Genomic DNA, 23,559 nt, shown 5'->3' with positions numbered 1-23,559 from the left:
CTACTACTTTTTATTCACTTCATCCATTGCACTTGATAATAACATTCTTCTCACTATAGATGATAAATTGATGCAAAATCTGGGAAATGAGGATAAGTATTTTCTGAGTTTAAAGTGTAAAATAAGATGTCTAGAGCTGCAGGTGCTGCATGGACAAAATTGGATATTGTCTTGTGTGTGGATTAGGTAAAGGGAAAGGGATCAATCATTCTGTAAATATTACAATCCTTCTATCTACAAATAATCAACCATAATTTATCCTACCATCATATTTTTCTTGTATCCATTATCTTATATAAAAGCGAATAACTAATGCAAAAAACATATCAAATTTGTTTTATTTACATATTGTAAATTGTAGCATTGACCATAAGATCTTAGCAATAATCGCATCAATAAAGTGCTAAATTTTACTTTAGTACTTTATGGTTAATACTATTAGTTAGAGCTAATGCACTGCTCAGTCAACAACTCCACAACATACCCATCTAAGTGTAACACTACTGGCTTGTCCTGTCATGGAGTCTGAGACTTGCTAACTCATTCTGATTTACAGCTGATTGGTGTAGTTTTTGACTCAATGCAAGCCACTTGGAAGTAATTCCCCATCTATCCGTGAGAAACTGGATAGTTATAGACAAATATATTGTACTTTACCTTTTCAACAGTTTCAAAATTTGCTTTTACAGAATTCTCACTACATGTTTCGGGACGAAAGTGCAGGTGTCACGTGTATAAAACCATAAAAGTCAAATGAAGTTAAAAACATATATTATAACATAAAATGCAATAAATAAAACATATACATGATAAATATTTTACAAAACACATAGATGGTAGGTCTACCACAGACGCATACGCACAACTACAGACACAAACTGGCCGGTCGGCAGTACGTGTACTAAGGGCTGAAGTTTATGTCACTCCTCTTCTCCCACTTCCTGGTCTGTTCTTATATACTGGAGGCTTATCAGTAGTAATAAAGTATTCTTCATTTTGAAAATATTTGTACATTTCATATTCTTCCAGAGTGTCAAGTTTCCGACCGATGTTACATACGTGCAAAGATCTAGACAATTATAGATATTGTTCATGTCATGGTTATTTTCAAAAAGGTGTTGGGTGAAGGAGGATTTTTGTTTATTTGCTCATGCGTTGTTGGGATGTTCCTTGAATCTAGTTTTAAATGCCTGACCGGTTTGCCCAATGTAATTGCTGTTACATTTCCCACAGATTAACTTATATACACCAGTTCTGTCAATTCTATTATCTTTCACATTGTCCTTTCTGTTTAAAATGTTATGGGTTCTGTTTAAAGTTTAATTTAATTTTATGACCGGACCATAAAGTCATTTTCTGAGGGAATGTTGTATAGTCTGGCTAAACTCACCACAAACATTCGACTTCTTTTCATTCTCGAAGAAAAGAGAGTCATTGCCATTGTGGAAAACGAAACCAGAATGATTCAGAAATTGGTATAAAAGCCATTCCAGACAAGGATGCAGGACAGAAGCTCCAATTCAGTTCCCATTATATTTCTAACATGATCCTTGGTCACAAGAATACTTTATTAACTACTGATAAGACTTCAGTAGATAAGAACAGATCTGGAAGTAGGGGAAGATGAGTGACATAACATTCTGCCCTCAGTGTATGTGCTACTGAATGGCCATTTCGTGTACATGGTTGTGCATATGCGTTTGCGATAAGCCTACCATCTACGTATTTTGTAAAATATTTATCGTGTATATATTTTATTTATTGAATTGCATGTTATATTATGTATTTTTATTTGTTTTTAACTTTCATGTTTTTATACACCTGATAATACTTTTGTCCTGAAACATGTAGTGAGAATTCTATAAAAGCAAATTTTGGAATTGTTGACAAAGTAAGGGACAATATATTTTTCTAAAACTATCCAGTTTCGTGGCTATTAAACACACAGATTTATATGAATCTCCAATCAGCTGTGCATCAGGTAGGGAGAACAAGATTTTTTTTATTGCATTGGGTTACAAGTTACAACTATAAACATTGATGAGTGAAATCTCTTTATAGTCCATCAAGTGATAAATTAAAAATACATTTCACATACAATAACATGAATAATTTAATAAATATCTAAAAATCTGTTCATGTACTTACTGTTTATCGCAATGCTAATTTATATTATGAAGGGTCTATAAAAACCCATTTACATTCTAGTTTGGTAAAATACATTTAAAAAGGAAAATTAAACATATTGTGGAATACAATCTAAACAAAAGACTGAAAACCACAAGATTACGATTATTTTTTAAATAGCAAGTAATTTATTATCTTTTATAATCCCTAAGAAAAATAAATAATCAGCCTCTTCAAATAGTCGCTGAACAATATTTTCCCCTTAAAAATACTCTAAGAAGCAAAATAAATTGAAAAAATTACCTTTATAACAGCTTGAGTGTCTGTCCTAAAGTTGAAGTCACCGAATAAGAAAAAGGGTGCAGATCCATATTCGTCTGTATGAAACCTAAAAAAATTGATTCAATCTTATGAAATAGTATTATAAATTTTAAATAATAAGATTACATAAGATGTTGGAATCTGCTATAGGTACTGTTAACAGAGGAAAGATTAAATTCTTCGACTATTTTATTAAACATTCAGACTTCAATCTTCAACCTTTTACAAAGTTCAACACCCAGCTTTACTGTCACATTTCACTTTAACTACGAATCAATAAAATGTACTTTTCAAGTATATGATTTATTTAACACTTTTTGGCCATATGAATAATGTTGTATATTTTAAATAAATCCCCAAAAATATTCCTAAATGTATAAAATTTTCTTTTTTTTTCTGAACTGTTAAAAATCAACCAACAAAGCTGTCAGAAATAATCTCCTTTCACAAAAAATCGGAAAATAAATTAGAACAGAAATACATATTTGAAACATAATTACAAAGCATCAATTTTACTTCATAATTATCGACTAAGCATTAGCGAAGCCTCATTCAGGGAACTGGCTAAATTCCTTGTATCTTTGTATGTCTGCATGATACTTCGAAAACTAATTGCAGTATAGACTTGATATTTTGCACGAAGTTTCATTTCATGTGGAGTCACTTTGCTAAGCTTGCGTTAACATAGTTATGCTAGGATGTGTAATGCCTTATAATGACTAGGTAGGAGTTTGCTACACCATGTGTTGCACAACACGCTTCGCTGAGGCTCAATGAAAAATTTCAAGCCTAAAACTCATTTCATTAGTGATATATTGAATGACAGATGGCCGTATTGCAAAAAAATGTATACATCCACCAGCAAATGAAAATGAAATTGTGTCAGCCTAATGAGTGATAGGCTTCAACGAGGCCCAGCAAAATTTCATAGTTGGGCACGCAACATCAAAGAACTTATTCTTGACTATGTAGAAAAATAAAGTTTCATGTAAAATATAAAATATTTCTCAAGTTATCTTGCACATGATACATTCAAATTTTAATTCAATAAATTGGGTTTCATATCAGTGTAATAAAACACACCAAGTCACCATAAAATGAAGTTGGATAATTAGGATGCATGTGTTAATATGTCATGTGTAATATCTGTTAAGAGTATGCGGAGTTTGTTTACAAATTTATTTACTCTGCTAATTTCTCATTGCCATCATTGTTACCCAAAAGACCAATGTAAAATTATAACGCTCAGTCAAATCCAATGGAGTGACATGTATTCATAATCGAACTCAGTGTACCTCATATAGAAATGAAACTTCATGCAAAATTTTAAGTCTAGGTTAGTTCGTTTTCTAATTATTGTGCGTATAGAGAGAAATTAATCTTTTCAGCCCAAGTGATAGGCTTTGCTAATCTCAACCAATAATATAAAATGTATGGAATTCTAAGTTAATAATAATTGTAGTTTATTAAAAGCGCCTTTTGAGAACTTTGAATATGATTATTCATTCAAAATAAAGATATAGTTTTTGTAAGTGCAAATCTTCAAAGACTCATTTTTCCAACTGTCTATCTGTACATGTGCTTTAAATCAAATATTTCAAACCTACTTACACAACACAGTAATTAAACTCTGCACATATTATGTTATACTTTGTAAGTAAGAATTAAGAAGCAATTCTGGGTTTCAAATAAAATTTAGATATGAATTACAAAAATCCATTATTTTTACAAATATAAAAAAATAATTTTCTTTATGATTTATATTTTATATTTATCTTTGAAATGGAATGTACTTCTTAACAAAAGTTTATGGTATACAACAGTGTAGCAGCATCAGCACTGATAATCTATTTGATGCCAATTTAAACTAGTACAGGTATACAACAATGAGCAACAAAACATTAAAGATATATTCTCTCACAGAAATGTATTTCTTTATTTTTGCATAAATTGTCATATCCAAATTAGCATACATTTTTCAGATGAACACACCACCCCATGGGCTAGATTTACCACATTAAAAAATATAGTACTATGGGGTTAAATCCAAACTGACAAGAATAAAATATCACAATATAAATATTCTGCAGTTCTCATAAATTTGTGCAAAGTGCTGCTTCTTGATAAGGCAGTGTTCATGAATATATTCATAAATCTGATTTAAATGTAGAGCTGTACATTTACCACAACCCAAACCTCACTCCTTCCAAATTAGGCTTTCAATTCAGACTATAATATAATATTATACAATTTACAGATTATATACAACAGAATATACTGAGATCTTTAATTAATACTGTTAACTAGAAGATAAACGCGGCTTTGCATGTGTATGACCACTTATGCTTGGGATAAATTATATTTCCGATGCCATTTTTGAGTTTACCTTGTTACCACAACCAAGAAAATATGTTAAAAAGTGTGTATATATATACATATGACCATTATAATTTACTGTGATCTTAGTATTGTTTTGTGCCATAGTTGGTATTCCCTTGCTCCCCTGACCAAGATATATTATGTTACGGCTTTTTTTACATTATATAAACCAAATGTTTTAAATACTTTTTTTCTGTAATATTTTTTATTTTTACAAAAGAAAGTATATTCCAAAAGAGCCTATACGTTCTTTTAAAATATTTTGTTTATGTTTATAGGTAATAATTTGTAAAATATAAAAAATAAATTATCAAATTATAATAAAATATAAAATTTGAGAGTCTTGTTTATCTTCATTTACCACAAAGTTTTCAGAACAAATTTCTCTCTGATTCGATTCAACATTACTATCCCAGTCTTCCTCAATAATCCATTTTGATTACTAACATCACTGTAAACACTATCAAAATAATTTAGTAAATTTAATATTACATTATCATCGATGAAACTAGTAGGATCTAGTAGGATCAGTCATGTTTACAAACACAATTCAAGTGCAGACAACATCTGAGATGGTGTTCTATTTTATCATTTTTGGTGCCTCTTGTATCATAAGTAAAGATCAAAGTGGTATTCATTTCACACAAATAGAAGTTAAAACTGTTGAATAACTCAAATGCCGAACAGCAATAGTAACGAAAAAGTAAAAAAAAAATCCAGTGACAATATCTGGTCAACCTATAATTGATGTGCATGAGCATTCCGCGGAAATACCACAGTCGACCCATAGTTGACAGCCGGCCTCAAGGGGTTAAGAGAGCTTTTGTCTTTTTAGAGTCTAAAATAATTTTAAACAATCTACCAAAATTTGATTTTTTTAAGTAGCAGTTTAAAAAAATATATTTCACCATTATGCTAATATCTTGAAATATAGTGCAATGGAATATTTGTTTAAAGCATAGTTTTTTACAACCATATAAATAAGGCAATTATAGAAAACAATTTAAAATTAGAAGATGTATTTTTGAAACAGGTAAGAAGAAAGAAAACAGAATGACGTAGTGTTACTAACCTGTCAAGCGTATACTCGAGTGCACGTTGTCGAGTCTTGGAATATACGGACGGAAACTAGAACACAACACAGCAGCTTTAGACACCTTATTTATAATTTACTTCAAATTAGAGTGAGTATAATTAACTTCATAGAATTTGATTTCATTGAATTACATATTATACAAATACACCACAGAGACAGTAATGGTACAATTATTTACAAGTTATATCACGTTACTAAATTTTGATCAATAGAATATTAAGTTATGATAATTTCATATTTGTCATTCTTGTTACTGCATTCTTTTATTAATAAATTATTCTGCATTATACTAATACAGATTTACAAATTTACATTGCTAGATAATGATATACAACTTTTAAAATTCAGTTTTTATCTCAGAAATATACACACGCACATAAAAGATGAAAGTTAAATAAATGCATTTCCCTTACAAAATTGAAATAATGATTAAATTAAAAAAGAAGAATAACTTTGCTTAAATTCATGTCAAGAAAACACGCTAGTAGAATTTCTAAGGCAGAGAAGAAGAGTGTTACGAAAGTTATGCTCCTGAGTAAAGCAATGTACAGAAAATAATGTCTAATGAAGTATTTTGTCAGAGTTGAGCCTCACCGTTTCCATGGCAACGAAGTTTGAAGCGTCGTGAAATAAATGTATGTTGACAAGGTCGAACACTGTGCCGTTAAGGTTCCACCTTGTCCTCAGAAACCCCTTTCTTGACCACTTACACTGCAACACAACAGCGTTTTGTTAGTACAATAATAATATAATGTTATATACAAACTATTATTACCAATTGATTTAAAACCCTCTCCCGGGCATACGCCTCCAATCGCCTCGATGGGGAGCTTGGCGCTTAAGTGTGATTCCCACCAACTGCTTCATCATTGCTCTCTGCTTCGTGCTGCCATCTTATAGCTACTTTTGGAACTGCTAATGGAAATATCTATTGACAGTACTGTTGTCCTCATTCATTAGATGCTTAGTGATCTATGAATTATATATGAATGTTTTATCGATTTCTTCATTGACAGTGATTTAGCAGTTTTTCATTGAAATTCCTTCCAAATTCTTATAGAATTATTAGACTTATTTGTAACATCCTGTAGCTACTGTTTTAAACATACTGTTTTGTTATTTTTATAGTTCCTTGTACAACACATGTAGTCCTATTTTAATTACAAATATATGTATATAAATAACAATACAAACAAACATTTCTTGTACAGACGAGTATCCATTTAGATTTTGTTTACCTTATGGGCTAAATAATTTTTCAAATACCACTATACTATAGAGAATTTCTTAACATTTACAATAATACATAATATGTAACAGTTTAGTTAAAATAATAAAAACACGAGTGTGTTTTCCCACGACGGAGAAGCCCAAACAATTTAGCCCGGTGGTGTCAGAACTGCGCTGCGGTAATTCGAATAGGAAAAAGTTAATATTTAATTTAATTTATAGTTATCACACCAACTTTAACATTTTTAAAATCATTACAATGTTTTAAGTTCTTTACTGTAACACAAGACATGTTTTGACATTAGAACAGACAGAATAGTTGTAACATACATCCTACATGGTAAATGTGTTAAACAACATGGTTTTCATCAGTACGCACTTAAGTGGAACCTCATTCATTACCTCAGGAAAGAAGTCTTGAGGGAATTTGGATTTTTCTTTGGTTGGAACATCCTCAATGTTGCCAGAGTGGACGTCTTTGCCTTCCACAGCCACAAAGTTTAGTTCTGAAACACAACACAGTGTTAGTAAACTAATTAAATTGAAATAACAGATAGAAAAAAATCTTGACTGCAAGAAAAATCTACATATTCCTAATTGCTGGTATTTTTGTAATTACATTCTGGTGCCTGCAAATGCTGTGAGGTGTGTCAAAATATTATGTCTTGAGTTACTTTCATCAATAACATTTCCATTGCCACATTTGGAAGTAGATAGTATTTATAGCTACAGGGTATTATGGTATATTGACTATGAAATGGTGACATTAGCTGTAATTGTAATATTGACATTTCTTGATTTTTTGATAATTATACTTTATGTGTTGTTAATGATTTTCTGTTTAATTAATAAATAAATACAATAAATATAAATGTGTATGTGTATATGTATGCGTTTGTGTATACATTTCTAGAACATGTAAACTTGAAGTTTATGCTCATTTAAGTTTCTGTTGTAGCCAATTGTCTAGTAATTGTTTGAACTTTCTAGATAGATTGTAAATTATATAAATGTTAATTACTTCTATCTTATTAATTGTACATTTACTTATTATTTTTATAGTACATATCAGATGATATCAATGTTTGTCTTATAACAGTCTGATAACAAATAAATTCTTATTCTAACATTAAAAAAATATATCATTTGGCACTAATCTCTCTTTGGAAATTGACAGAGGTAAATTCAAATTCATTAAATATACAAGTGCAAGTACTTACAATCAAAATAAAATTATATTAAACCCTTTTAAGTCTGTGGAATCTAAATGTTTAGGCCTAAAAACCCAATAGGTTTTGTGAAAATAATTATATCCTGTACACTAATAGAGATAAAAAAATAACGAAAATAAACATTTCCTTTCATAAAATGGGAAACAATACGATTATTTAAAGACACTATTTGAGTCAATCTCCAGTATATTTTGTTTTATGTCAGTTTTACAAAATAATAAAGTATATTACAATCTAAAGGCATAAATACCTATATTTGTTTTCTGAACATTAGAAACAATGTGACATATGAGCAATTTTCATTAAAAATGGATGAGAATTTCTAAAAGAAAAATATCAATAAATGATGACATTGATTGGCTTTTTATCTACACTTTAGTTGTTGAATGGTCTGATAAATTTATGTTTTATCTATATAAAAAAAGAATAATAATCGCCTACTTTAAAAAATTAATTTCTTTTACATTTCTAGGCTCTGATATGTTTCATGTAGTATATAATATTTTCTAAACAAAGTACTACGGCAAATAGACAGTAAAAAATAATTTTTATTGATAATAATTTAAAAGATTGCTCAGTTCCTATCTGAAAAATTTGTTTCAATATTTTAACTGAATCAGAAGGGTTATATATGGATTTTGGTTTGAATTTCCTGCATAAAAAAATCCAGAAGGAACATAAGACATAATAAGGCCACAAAAAGCATACGAAGAGCTGATAATAAATATAAATAAGGTACTTTTAAATACTTAAATACTAAAACTCACATTAAGTATTGAAATCTTTGTAAGAGTTTCCTCTTACCAGATCATGAAAATTTTGAGATTTACAAATGCGATTCCAAAACAAATTTTGAGATTAGAATAAAGTATGTTTTATTGAGCATCAAATGATATAAATGTTTTATTGTTATATAAAACTAAACCATTTCTTGAAGATGAAGCTTGTATTGGCTATTCTTAACTTAATCAATGCATTTAGAACTCACCAACCAATACCAATTTAGTATTAGTTAAATTAGCATTGGTTGATGTGTTCTAAATGTAGTGATTAAGTTAAACCATTTCTATTGCAAAAATCTTAGATTTCCACTAGCACAAAATAGAATACGGTACCTTATAGTTGAATATAAGAATCTATTTCGAGTTCTACACCAGTTTTTGTATAATAGTGAAGTTTGAGCCATCTATATATTAATGAACATGTTTTGTTTTCACCTTAATAACATTAAAAACTCATAAAAAGACTAAGAATTGAGTCTTTAATATTAATGCTGCCTAATTATTTGTGATCTTCATTAATATTCTATTATTTTTTTAGTATACAAAATGTATAAATATATTGTGTGTAAATAAAATCATACGAAATTTCATATTTCAAATAAAGACTTTTTTATCTGAAATATAGTTGAATGAAATAAATAAACTGCCCACAGTGCTGGCGATGGGTCCATTTCACAAAGGGTCAGATACAAAAGGGTGGACAAAAGTAGAGGGAACAATCTCTGACACGAGGTCCAATCTCTGCTACAATGGTAGTGAACCTCCAGACAAGATATCACCAAGAGTAATTCATAGCAATTTGTCCTCCAGTGTGTTCAGCAACATTACTTACTACATAAAGGCCATTAAACATTATAATTAACCTGTAATCCTCCATAATACTATTTATATATTATAATGTTACTGAATAAATTACTATTTATAAAAAATAATAATATAGTTCATTTTATTCCTTCGGGACCCTGATGATATTGACTAAGAGTAACTGGTGTACTGATAATACTATTATTAATTCAGTGAGAAAGCAGTGTTTTATATCTTTTTTATATTTTTTAATGCCTGCGAATAACACATTCAAAATTGTCAGTATTGGCAAGTGAAAAAAGAATTTAGATAAAATACTATACTTTCTTATTCATGTAACGTGTGAATCTTCTAATCCGAGTACAAAAACAAGTACAGCTAGAAAATAACAACTTTATATAATGTATTTCTTTCAACTAACTGTAGCTCACTGCTTATTACAGAACCGATTATAAATAAATGCAGAGGAACTGAACAAGAGATTTAAGCAATAATAGATTAAAACACGTAACAAAGAATGCAGAGAATACGCATGAATCAAACACTGTACAATTCAAGTATACACTTATATCAAAGAGTTCACTACAGCTCTGCAATGTAAGTACTGTACAGAAAATGATGAATCACATCCCCGGGAGCAGCACTGATGATGTCGAGTGAGGTTTATTCGCTTTTCTATTATACCATTAAACTCTCACACAGAACAGAATATATACAATTTAACATTTTGTGCTCTTCACATACTTTATCTTTGATTTGACTCACTTAGGGTGTGGATGGATGTAAATTATACTATAAAAATATAAAAAATCTTCATTTACACACATAAAAGAAATAGCTTACCTTTAAAATCCCAAATAAGAACATCAGGTACAGATTCATGGATGAAATAAAAATTTCCAAGAGCCTGAAAAAGACAACAATGCTTTATTTTAAAGTCAAATTTATTGTTTTGTAAGCGATACAAATGATCATTTACTAATATAATCAAGGATACTAGCTGAAGAAAATTATGTTATTGGTGCTATCACTGGCTAATTGGTGTATATTATAATGATCAATGTCTAGTTGGAAGTGGTAATAGATTTTTTTTTCTTAGTCAGTTATAGATGCCAGTTGACATGGTTTTCGGAAGTTATAATTCTGGGTGAAACACATTAAGTGGTGTTTGTTGTCGAGATCTTAAAAAAATTTTGATGTTAAATATCATAATTAAAACGCACACACACACACACACACACACACACACACACACACACACACACACACACGCGCACACACACACACACACACGCAATTACGCTATTAGAAACTATTATATAAAATGTATTGTTGTCATTATTTTAAAGTTTAGTCTTGATTCATCAATATTATAAACTTTAGCAAGCAAGGTAACATTTAATTTTCTTGGAACTTCACAGAAAACTCCTTAGCAACCTCGACATCAGCAGATAGCTTTTCACCAGAAATTGAAACATACCGGGCTCCATAACAGGTTTTCCAGCCATCAATCCAGCCCCCACTAGCTGCAAATTCACTTCCGGCTTCCAGTTATTTGTGAAAAATTATTGCCTTTTCTATTAAAATTCGTCCAGATATTGGGGTTCCGTTCCTTCTTTCTTGACAACCACATCCACAATCTGTTATCAAGCCGTTCCAGTCTATGTTTTTTTCAGTGTTTTGTGATTCTAAAGAGCATTTTCACCATTAATCTTAATTGTATATGATTCAATGTCTTTCCTATTGTTCCTCCAATCCTTAATTGTGGAACACCTACATTGAGTTCCTTTGCAATTTTTTTGGGAGAGGTTCTCCTTTGTCCAGTCTTTGTAGCACTGACAATTTTTCATTTAGTTACGTGTTTACGTTTTCTTCCTGACATGTTAAAAAACAAACAACTCTACACTGTGTGTTAAAACGAACAAAATAAAACTACACAGTAGAGTACAAAAACATGCACATCGACAGAAACAACACTAGAGATGACACAGCTCTGAAGCGGGCAAGCCATAAGTTATCGACAAGACTGTACACGCTCGGGAGATTGAGCATTGTTCGATTAACTGGAGCGACAAACTAGCCGAGGAATCCTACTGTACTGAATTAAGCGCTTATAGAAAACACTGCTACTATTGAGCTTTTTATAGTTTTTATACATGCAAAATCAGTATTTCAGTTTTAGGAAACTAAACATTACACAAAAACTTTTTTTTAAAAAAATACTATTTTCAGAGACTGTTTTCAAAAAAATTTCATTTTAATTTTTTAATGAATTTTACAGTCACTGCAAACCTCAATAAAACAGTTGTGTATGGACAAAATTGTAATAGATATCTAGAGATTTAAAATGTTTGCAATAAATTTGTATGATTTTATTGGTATTAAAATATAAAGTTATATTATTATTTATATTCACTCCACTGGTGCTTTTGTTGGTGTCGCAATGATTGGAGACATCTATGAAAATATTAAAATAATACGATCACCTCTACCGCATCTGTAATCAGTTTTATGTTGTATATAGCCAATCAGATCAGCTGTGTACATAAACAAGGTAGGAAAACACCATATACGTGTCAAATAACATCTTTCACTACGACAGGCAAATTTCAACTCTATAGCTCATGTCTTTCTAGAGATTTCCTGCAAACAGATAGACATTCATACAGAAAAGTAATTTTTACACTCCCGGCAGATCAAAGGAAATTGTCAAATTACTGAGTGATATGCTTCAATGACATTTAGCCAAATTCCATGGTTGGACATGCACCATCATGATCATTATTGTCTTGGTTGAAATGAAGTTTCGTGCAAAATTGAACATCAATAGATGAAATCTTTCTCATTCTTGTTAAGGGTTTCTTAGCAGAGTTTATACAACAAAAGTCTACGCACCAAGTCCTATGGTAAAATCTAAATGCTTATTCTATGTTCCATATGTTTGAAAACATATTTATTCTTCTATTTTCTCATTGCCATCATGGTTAACCATAAGACAGATATAAAAATGTTTGCTAACACTTAGCCAAAGCCCATGCAGTGACATGCACCATCATCAAATCCAGTGTTGCCGTTAAAGAAATGAAGCGTAAAGCAAAATATCAAGCTGACAGAAATGAAATTTTTCCAGCTCCTCAAGTCATAGGCTTCGCTAACACTCAGCCGATCATAATAATTCTACTTTGTATTTAGCCAACTACGTTTAAGTCAATATCAAATAATAGAATTGATAAAAAGCCATATTTAAACATGTTTTTACAAACAGACTAAAAAGAATAAAATAATAATCCGATCCAGACTGAAAATGTGCAATAGATGAAACTAATTGTAAAATTCACAACAAAAAATGTAAGGCATAATTGATGCGTGAATAATCACCATCTATGCAAGCCATGCTCTTGTAAAGTAACAGTGACTGGCAGCAATCAATGGCTGTCAGCAGTACAGTGAAATTGGTAATCAAATACTAACACCCTATCAATGGAGCAGTCACGCACAGTGGCCCAACCTGCCCCCACACGCTACTGGTTTGGCAAACAGTTAGTTGCACATTACTTTCTGACTGTTCCTTACTCTCTTTGTTTGTTCATTCGGAAAATCAGAGCAAAATTGTTTGTAAACATCGCTAAAACATCTATTGCTGGACTACTTTTAGATTTTTGTAAAATCAGATAGCATTTTCACTAACAACATTTTATAAACTACTGAGGTTTAAGTAAAGAAATTCTTTAAAACATTTAAAAAATCTTTACAAACAGATTATCATCATTATGAATAATATAAAAAATTAAATATATTAAACACATAATACATAATCTCAGTACTATTTTGCTCGTCCTTATAACTCTAGTTTATGTTCCAAAAAAGTTATCGAATAACATGTCACTGAATTCACCCATAAAATTATGTGCTATTAAAATAAAACTGAATGTTTACATTATAATAAAGAGCATAAAAGATTACTATTATAAAATATTTCTGGATCACATGAAAACTTACAAACCAAATTTTGAAATACTTCAGCCTTAGTGTGGCAAGCCATCTTCAGTTAACAAATATTAGACAAAAAAAGATTTTAAATTTAAATAATCTAAATAGCTAAAAATTAATTGTCTGTAATTAAAAACTAAGAACCTTTTTAACATCCAAGAGTAATTATTTAATTATACGTAATTTTCAAAACATATGTTTCATAAAATTTTTAATACAGTAAACAATAATTATTGTAACTACAAAACATTATCCACAAAAATCATAGTTTTGATATGGTATGGTCCAAGTCAGGTTATAACACTGGTGGTGCAAACTTTATAACTGTTCAAATTAATTCAGTTTTATGGACAGTGGTTGCAAGAGATTAACAAATATTGATTAAATGGCGAAAGAACGTATTGTTTTCCTTTCATTTAGTTGACAATAATTCAACAACTTTACCATCATGCTGCGTTAAAAGTGGTTGTATTATATATAAAAGCATAATATTTGTAAAATTGTGTATTTTCCACTGGTATAAAAATTAAAAACCATATTCATCATTTTCAGCTTGCACATGATCTCATACCAAAAGAGCTTAGGATTTATTATTGAAAATTGATGATTTATAGGATAATATGATTTTGAACATTTGCCATAATTACATGTTATACAAATTTGTCCAATTCTCAGAACATAATGTAAAACTCTGTTACATTCTGAGAATTGGACACCATCCTTTAAAACAAGTGTCAAAACCATTAGGATATAAAGTTAACCACGCAAAATTCAATAGACCAACACGGATATGTGTATTGGATCTGGTTGGCAGTGTTCAGAGTTTACTACAACTTGAAAAAAATTACCATATCATATGACCCTCATGATAATTTAAATTTATTTTTAAGTCTCATGCAATCAAGATAATAAAATAAAATGTTTATTGTACTGTAATACATTGTATATATATATATATATATATTTATTTATATATTTATATATATACAATTACTGTGGTGTAATGGTAGCAAATTCACCCGGCAAGTGTGAGATCCGGGTTCGACTCCTGGCGGAGCAATTACTTTTTGTGATTCAATGTTTATTGAAATTATATATATATATAAAGAACAGAAGATAAACAAAGTCTATCTAAATTAGACCAGTCCAAAGACAATCTAACACAAGTGATGGAATGCTACTCAGATGGAATGAAAGCAAAACAATCAGCACCCTAGTATTGGGGGAGTAGAGACAAATTAATGGAGGGATAACAGGCACACAATGTGAACAAGTAGGGTGTGTCACAGGGGAGCTTTCTGGCCCTTTTGTTTATATCATTCACTACACTGAAGCGACTTATCACTAGAGTACCTCCTGCTAAAATCTTTGTTTCCAGTTTATCTTCAGCATTCTTTTACTATCAAGTATTTTGTTATTTTTTTAAATCATATAAATATTGCATTTTAAACTAATTACTAATATTAAAGCAGTTTATATTAAAATATCTGAATCAAGTTGAATATTTGTATAAAAAAAGAAAATGACATAAAATACGTCATATTGAATGGAAAGATAATCGTAATATTTTACTTGTGAATAATAAAATACAATTTAATTCACTAATATTAATAAAAAGATACTAACCATCAAAAATGTTCTACTACACACAACTATAATAATTTATTTATTATGAGAAGAAATCTTAAATGATTATAAGTAGTGTTTTGTCATTGAAATATATATGCTTGTACATGGGATGCTCATAAACAAAAGAGCTACAGAAAATATACAAACGAAAATAAAATATGTTTCAATTTCAAACATTATATCACTTGGTTCAATATCTCAGTGTTTTTATTTTTACATTATTAATAAATTCATTGTAGACTTCTTTTGTTGGTTGATAAAACCTAAATACAACAGTGGCCAAATTTATACAAAGTTTACCCCCATAGCTCTAGTAATGAGGATTCAAACTAGTTTAATTCTTTGTTTTATGAGCAGTATATCACATACCTTCACTCAATAAACGCTAAAGGAAGGGTACATCATATTTCATAGATTGTGGAATACTATGAAATAAGATTTCATCTCTATATAAACTTCTCTGCTTGGATGCTGCAGGAGTTGAAGTTGGACGATTATGTTGTTTTGTTGAACTGTGAAAGTGCACTATCTAGTTGAAAATCTTTGAGAGGTTTGAATGATTAGACCCAAAATTCATTTTAAACTCTAAGAGGAAAAGTTTCAGCATGTATAAAATTACAAAGACAAGCAGATGTAAACCTAAGCACAACCACAAAGCCAAGCAGATAAGTATGTGGTCTACGTTGATTATCGCTTTACATGTGTCAAACCACAAATGGAAGCCACATTGAAATTGTGTAATGTAAATGAGTTTTTTTCAGACAAAGAATTAAATGGTTTGAAAGTGTAACATTCTAAATAGTTATCATTATTTCAATTAGATAATAATTTATATATACAGGTATAAACAACCTATATTTAAAATGGAGCTTAATAAATGTTTCTATATAAAACAGTATTTTTGAAACACATTGTAAACAATGTATGAGTGGTGATCAAAAAGTTCCAGGACTGAACTTTTATACATTTATTCATACAAGTTATTAGAATTTGTCTCTTTCAAAGTACTCCCCTTGGGAAGCTACACGCTTTTCTCACTGGTGTTTCCACTGATCAAAGGCCCCAGAAAACTCTTCTTTTGTAAAGGTGTTTAGCAGCTCTGTAGTTTTTTCTTTAATTTCATTAACTGTTTGAAATCTTCGACCTTTCGGGAGTCTCTTGAGCTTGAAGCTGATGGATGACCGTCATTGCGTTTTTTTTGCAAAAAACTCACGGATGACTAATGCAGGGTGAACAGGATCATTATCATGTCGAAGAACCCAATCACCACTTTGCCACAGCTCAGGTCTCTTTCTTCTCACAGCATTACGCAATTGTCTTAGGGTTTCAAGACGAATAGGGTGTCTGACCTTGCGGAAGGAATTCATAGCAGACAATACCTTTTTACAGTAAAAGAAAACGTAAGCATGACCTTCACATTTGACTTGATTTGATGAGCTGTCTTGGGTCTTGGAAAGCCTTTTGATGTCCATTGTGATGATTGGGCTTTTGTTTCCATGTCATAACCAAAAACCCATATCCTGCCTCCCATAATGACACGTTAAAAGAAGCTCTATCATCATTTGCCATTTTAAAAAGTTCCTCAGAAACCTGAATTCGGTGTTGTTTGTGGTCTTAGGTCAACAGTTTTGGAACAAATTTTGCCGTAACAAGACACATTTGAAGTTTTCCAGTTAAAATTTTTGACATGAACCAAATGAAATGTTACTTCTTCTGCCCTTTCACAGATTGTTACTCGACGGTCTGATCATACGAGAGCGTTCACTTTAGCAACATTGTCACTTGATTGGTGTTGAAGGGCATCCAGAAACAACATCATCTTCTGTATATGTTTGACCATTTTTAAACCTCTTGTACCACTGATGACAACATGATTGACTTAAACATTCTTCACCAAAAGCATCTTGTAACATTAAAAAAGTTTTGTTCACTTTCCCACAAACATGTTGTTCTTATTTCACATTCATTTTTATTAAACAAGAAATAGCTAAAATCTATAAAACTAATCTCAAACAAACTTTCCTCATATTTGTTTCTGAGACGTTATGTGATCTGAAACAACAGCTGTGTTACTGTTGAGTTAGAGAATACACTGCTGCCAACCGCATCGCTATGCGACATTTCACTCTAATACTATATAAAAAGTCCTGGAACTTTTTGATCGTCTCTCGTGTACAATATTTACAACTCTTTTCCTTCATAATATTAAAAATAATCTCACTTTCAAATAATCTTTTTTACATTTGTATTTGTGTGTGTGTGTGTGTGTGTGCGCGCGCGTGTGTGTGTGTGTGTGTGTGTGTGTAATACTCAAAGGTCTACCTGCAACTGGCTTCTATGCAGCATTGCAGCAGCCTATTGAAATTCCATTGAAATGATATGTTGTTACTTATGCTATGAGAATGATACTCTTTAATATAGTCTTTTAAATTTAAGAAATTAACAAAACTAACTCCAACCCTCTATTAGAAGGTGATAATTCTTTACAACTAATCATTGTTTTATTTAATTTCAAATCAAAACCGAATCTACAAAAATTGTGGAATAAATGAATAGTGAAAGCTACAGAGGATTTTATACATGAGATTAAATAATTATTTATTTGATACTATATGACTTACAGTGAAGTTTTCAGCGGAAGAATAATCTTCGTCTAGAAACACTCGCACTCTGTCGAACAATCTCAGTTCCTCGCTGGTCATAAGAAGTCTGGAACATTAATACACAGCATTGGTTATTCAGCTAACAACTGATATTCACTTTTGCGTTATTAATTATTATAGATCCAACTTATATTTATTTGTGATGTACACATGTTTATTTTAACATAAAATCTAATATTTCTGTTTTAAGTAGAGACTGAAGTTTGAAAAATATTACAATTTTCATTGGATTTAAATGTAATATTAATTATTTATTGGCCTATTTCATAGTACAAAACACTTATTTTTATGTTTTTATAACTAAAAGTGTTCTCCATATAGAAGGTTGATAAAAATAGATTTGAGTCCAGAACACATCAGTCCAAAGTTTTTAGGAAAATTTCAGTGGTCATTTTAATTTTAAGTACAAGCCAAAGTGTGATATATTTATAATAGAAACTTGTATAATAATTTTGAAAAGACATTGTTATAGTAGTTCAGTTATATAATCTAATTGGTGATGAGAGATTTGAAATTGTAATTAATTGTCATAAAGATAGTATTAAGTTCAATACAAAGGCCCAGTACAAGAAGTATAGTTTTAGGAGTCAAACATAATGGAGAGTACAAAAAAGCTGATGCCAGAAATAGGAATTGAGCATCCTAAAGACAAAAGGCTGTTTGAAATATCTGTCTAAATCCATTCTTATCTTGCTTCACCTGCATTGAGGCTTGAACATGATATATATATATATATATATATATATATATATATATATATATATATATATATATTTTATTTCAACCATCAGAATTTTATGAAGATCCACCTCGAGATAGACTGGGTAATTATTTTTGGTAATTGTTCTTTAGTCTCTGAGCCTGGAACTTTTGGAAAAAGGGTGGAAGTTGTCACTACTTTCCCACATATAGTAAATTATAAGCATGGACCATACACTATTGGTAGAACCTGGATAAAGTTTTAGTGAATGTGATCAATTGCATGAAATACAGCCTCAAGGCAGTTTATATGACTGGGAGATCAACTGATCAATGTCTATGTAGAAATAAAGTTTCATACAAAATACAAAGTCTACAGATAAAACTGTTCTTGTGATATCTGTGGATACTTAGACTATGTAAACATTCAGCATAATACCATAGAGGGACTTGATCATCATAAAAACCGGCATTGATAGGTAGAAATGTATTTATATGCCAGATTTTAAGTTCATAGTTCTATTCGTTCTTGAAATATCCAGCGAAAAACAGACAGGCGGATAGATAAACAACCAGACAGAACAGGAATTTTGCTAATACATTTAATGACAGGTAAGCAAATTGTACAAAATTTTAAGTTAACAGCACAATTAATTCTCAAAATATCATTCTATAGGCTTTGCTAAAACGCAGTCAAATCCCATGGAAGGACATGCACCAAAATCGAACTCTATATTGTCTATATAAAAATAAACACAGCATTGAAAACACAACAAAACCTCATTATATGTGTTGCTATGTCACATGTTGAAATGCTAAATGACTGTACTCTGTTTGTTAACAAATTAGAGGGTTAATAAAATCTTCTGATTGCTATCTTGGTTACCATAAAACCCAGGTAAAATATTTAAAAAATTAAGGATTGGTCCAGGGAGTGACAAACACCATCATAAATTAAATGTTGCCTGCATGGAAATGAAACTTTATGCAAAATTTTAAGTTTATAGGTCTCTATTGGTTTTTGAGATATTGCGCAGACAGACAGACTTTTTCCGACCATAATGTGATATAATGCTTCACTAATGCTCAGCCAATCAGATGATAAGACAATGAGTACATTAACAAATAGTTTTGAGGTATAATATAGAACATATCGCTTCACACATTACTTTTATTTTGCATTCTGCAGAAAACATTAAATTTCAAAAGTCAAAAGTCAAATTCTTTATTGCCATAAACACATTGTATACATGTATGACATCGTCAATATTTAAATAGTGATACTAATAAATGTATTTAATAATTAGTACAATATAAAATTATTTTAATTTATTTAATTAATAATTAATTTATATAAATTAGTACAGAGATTAAGTACCGGTAACAGAAAATTTTATATTACTCCAACACACAAAATTTACAATCTGATGTGTTTTGATACAATTTATGTTTTTTGTTGATTTACATAAGAAAACTGTATAATAGCATAATAAAAAACACTATTACTCTTTTAGGTGGCTACATTTTTATTGGTCTCTCTTCCAATTTCCAAATTAATGTATTTATGGACAACAATATGTTTACTAGACACAGAACAATGAACAATAGTATTGTGTGGCATGGAAGTTAACAGAGAACCTGTAAACCAACTGTCTGCTAGAAGCCCACATGCAACTGTTGTGTTCAACTTGAGTTTATGAGCAAAGTTTCAGCTACAAAGCACACAAACCACCAAGTCATGCCATCCAAAGTTTAGTTAATTTCAAGTGTAACTTACTCATAAATTATTCAATGCACTGAACAATATATTAGCTGTATCATTTACTTTTTCGAGAGTAACATTAGTTATCATTACTCAACTTATACAGTCAATGTACAAGATATATGTGGTATAATAATTGAATTATGCAGCAGAATCAAACAATGAATTTCACACTATTTTTTGCTTGACTGAGATTGTGCACATCACAAAAGAAAGGCCATATTCAATATTCTAATGTGTAAATAATTATTTTTTGTTATAGCAGATTAAATATCACCACTAACTTTAGGCAACTTCTGTCCCCAGGCACCAACCAGGCTAAAATATGTGATTTACATTAACTTTCCCCAAGCTCTATCCAATCTTACACTGATACCTATTGGAAAGCCTGGTATTGGTAGTTTTTAAATTACTTTACTGATTGAAATGTTTTACTGTATAACAGACATAATATACAATGCAAACAGCTTCAATTGTTATAATTTTAGAAAAGAATGTTATACAATACTTCATACAATTCAATGTATTTTTTAAAAATATATATATTAATTTTTATTACAGATATTATATTCCCTGTAAAAAGAATATATTAAGGATTAAAATAAATACTTACCTCCACTATGAGCAAAACAAGGTAAATTATTTTCACTTTTCACACACGAACGTTTTATACATAGCTTATATCAAAATCACAATTACAGAAAGGAAAAAATCATAAAAAGAATTGTGAAAATATTGAAAACTATAAGAATGGACCTGTTGTTATGTTAGGCGAGTGAATAGTCTATTGTACTGTGTTCATGTAAATTGAAAACTACTGTATTATAGGTAAAGATATATTTAACCATAGTTATTACAGTAAACCATTTGATGAAATCAAAGCGATAATAAAGCTAATATATCCCTTTTCTAACCACCATGGACCAGAGCAGGCCAGTGTATTAAGTAGTGAACTTGACAATGAAAACATGCAATTACGCCAAGCACAATTGCTTAATGCCAATCTCCAAAAGCACAATAATTATTACAAGCCTCTCCAAAAACAAAATTATTAGCAGCTTCCAACAGACATTTAATGCTAGTTTCAAAGACCACAAACACTTTTATGATGCCTCAACAACATAACTTACTACAATCGGCCTCAAACATAATAATTAGTGCTAGGTAGTAAAAGACCAAAATCAGTACAGTCCTCCAACTACATAATTAATGCTAAGTCTTCAATAATTCGGAAGTTAATACACTACAGAACAAATTATTAATGCCAGCATTTAGTAGCGCAATGAACACCAGAATCCAACATTATCCATAATACAGCTAAACAGGAACTGTATCTATTACGAGAATGAAATGAGGACCAAATTTCTTATGGATATTGTTGATTGAGTGTCTTAAACACAAATCCATGATCAAACCACCACCACTAGTACTGTTGGTCGTTGGCTTCACAGCAGACTTATCTGGTTCCAAGCCCAGGATAGTATATATTTACATAATGATTAATGCATAAATATGTTTATAAATAAAACAGTATTTATTTAAAATAGTAGGCTTAGCTCTGAATAGAACATGTGAAGAGTGGAGACATATAACGGGCCAAGCGACAAAAAAGTTTTGAGATAATGAAGATTTTTTAAGGAAACATAATAAAAATCAAAAATATTAGTAGAATGAATTTTATTCTCTAGTACAAACACATTTACATGATGAGATGAAATCTTAGTTGTTTATGAATCATAGATTAGAAATTAAAAATAGTTCAATTGTCAAAAAGTAAAAAACGGGTCAAGTGCACAGTACTATTTTCTCTTATAACGGGCTATGTGAATAATATAGTGTTCCTTTATAATGGGATATGTATATAATATTTTATAAGGGAATACACATATTTTATTCAAGAAAGTTCTCAAAAAATTCTCTATTTTCTTTTTTCAAATACCCCATCATTCCTCTTATATGCTTTAGAAAAATTCCTCTTAAAGGATTAGAAAACTAATGGCCCTATTGAATCCTTGTGCCAATTAATGATGCTTCAATTGACAAACGGGTTGTGCACCCACTGTTTCCTACTGCTAATAAATCCAAGATGAAGGTAAGATGATATTTTCCGATTTTTGCTACTGTTCAGTTAAGCAAAAATATTAGTAACATTAGGTTCCAGATCTGCAATCTGAGATCTGTTACTCTGGTGGATAACTAACCAAAAAATAACTACAACTTAGGTTTAAACGAACAACAAATCATACCAAATGCTTAACTGAATAGTAGCAAAAATATTAGTAACATTAGGTTCGAGATCTGCAATCTGAGATCTGTTACTCTGGTGGATAACTAACCAAAAAATAACTACAACTTAGGTTTAAACAAACAAATCATACCAAAACAGGTAAAAATCAGAGATCACAACTAACACATTTTGTGTCAACTCCATGCGCAATATCTCAAAACATGCACTAACAATACAACTAACATCAATAATTAATTATAAAATTAACTAAATAATACATTTTACAACATGTATACTCCAATAACCGACTGCTGACAACCAACCAATGACCAATAGTAAATGACAGTTATGGAAGAAACACAATGCAAATCACGCAATAGGAGTTTGCCTTTTTATCAGTTCATTCTAGAATAACTTCTTTTTACATTCATACCGTGACTCTAACTAATTTGAGCTTTATTTTATTTAACGGATCTGGATGCTGGAAAACACTCAAGAAAGATACTGAGTTTCATTATTTTGCTGAAGTTTACAATGGGTGCAATGAAATTGAAAAATGTGATTGGCGCTTCAGTGGTCCTCACTAGGGGCACATGTTGGGATCCAATTTAAAACCTC

At 30.4% G+C, this 23,559-nt stretch overlaps 1 protein-coding gene across 4 annotated transcripts in view; it reads right to left on the bottom strand.

Moving 5' to 3' along the window:
* LOC124359402 (inositol polyphosphate-5-phosphatase A) overlaps positions 1-23,559 on the bottom strand; it is a 186,858-nt gene that overhangs the window by 29,046 nt on the left and 134,253 nt on the right. For all 4 annotated transcript variants that reach the window (XM_046812116.1, XM_046812114.1, XM_046812117.1 and 1 more), the window contains 6 exons: positions 18,212-18,299; positions 10,815-10,878; positions 7,556-7,659; positions 6,518-6,634; positions 5,900-5,955; positions 2,431-2,515 (listed from right to left, as the gene is read on the bottom strand). In XM_046812116.1, coding sequence (XP_046668072.1) covers positions 2,431-2,515; positions 5,900-5,955; positions 6,518-6,634; positions 7,556-7,659; positions 10,815-10,878; positions 18,212-18,299 — 514 coding nt within the window. The remainder of the gene's footprint in view (positions 1-2,430; positions 2,516-5,899; positions 5,956-6,517; positions 6,635-7,555; positions 7,660-10,814; positions 10,879-18,211; positions 18,300-23,559) is intronic.

Source organism: Homalodisca vitripennis, chromosome 4, assembly GCF_021130785.1.
Source record: "Homalodisca vitripennis isolate AUS2020 chromosome 4, UT_GWSS_2.1, whole genome shotgun sequence".
In the NCBI taxonomy this organism is placed as follows: domain Eukaryota; kingdom Metazoa; phylum Arthropoda; class Insecta; order Hemiptera; family Cicadellidae; genus Homalodisca; species Homalodisca vitripennis.
The sequence above is the reverse complement of the archived record's forward strand: the minus strand, read 5'-3'. Positions and strand labels throughout refer to the sequence as shown.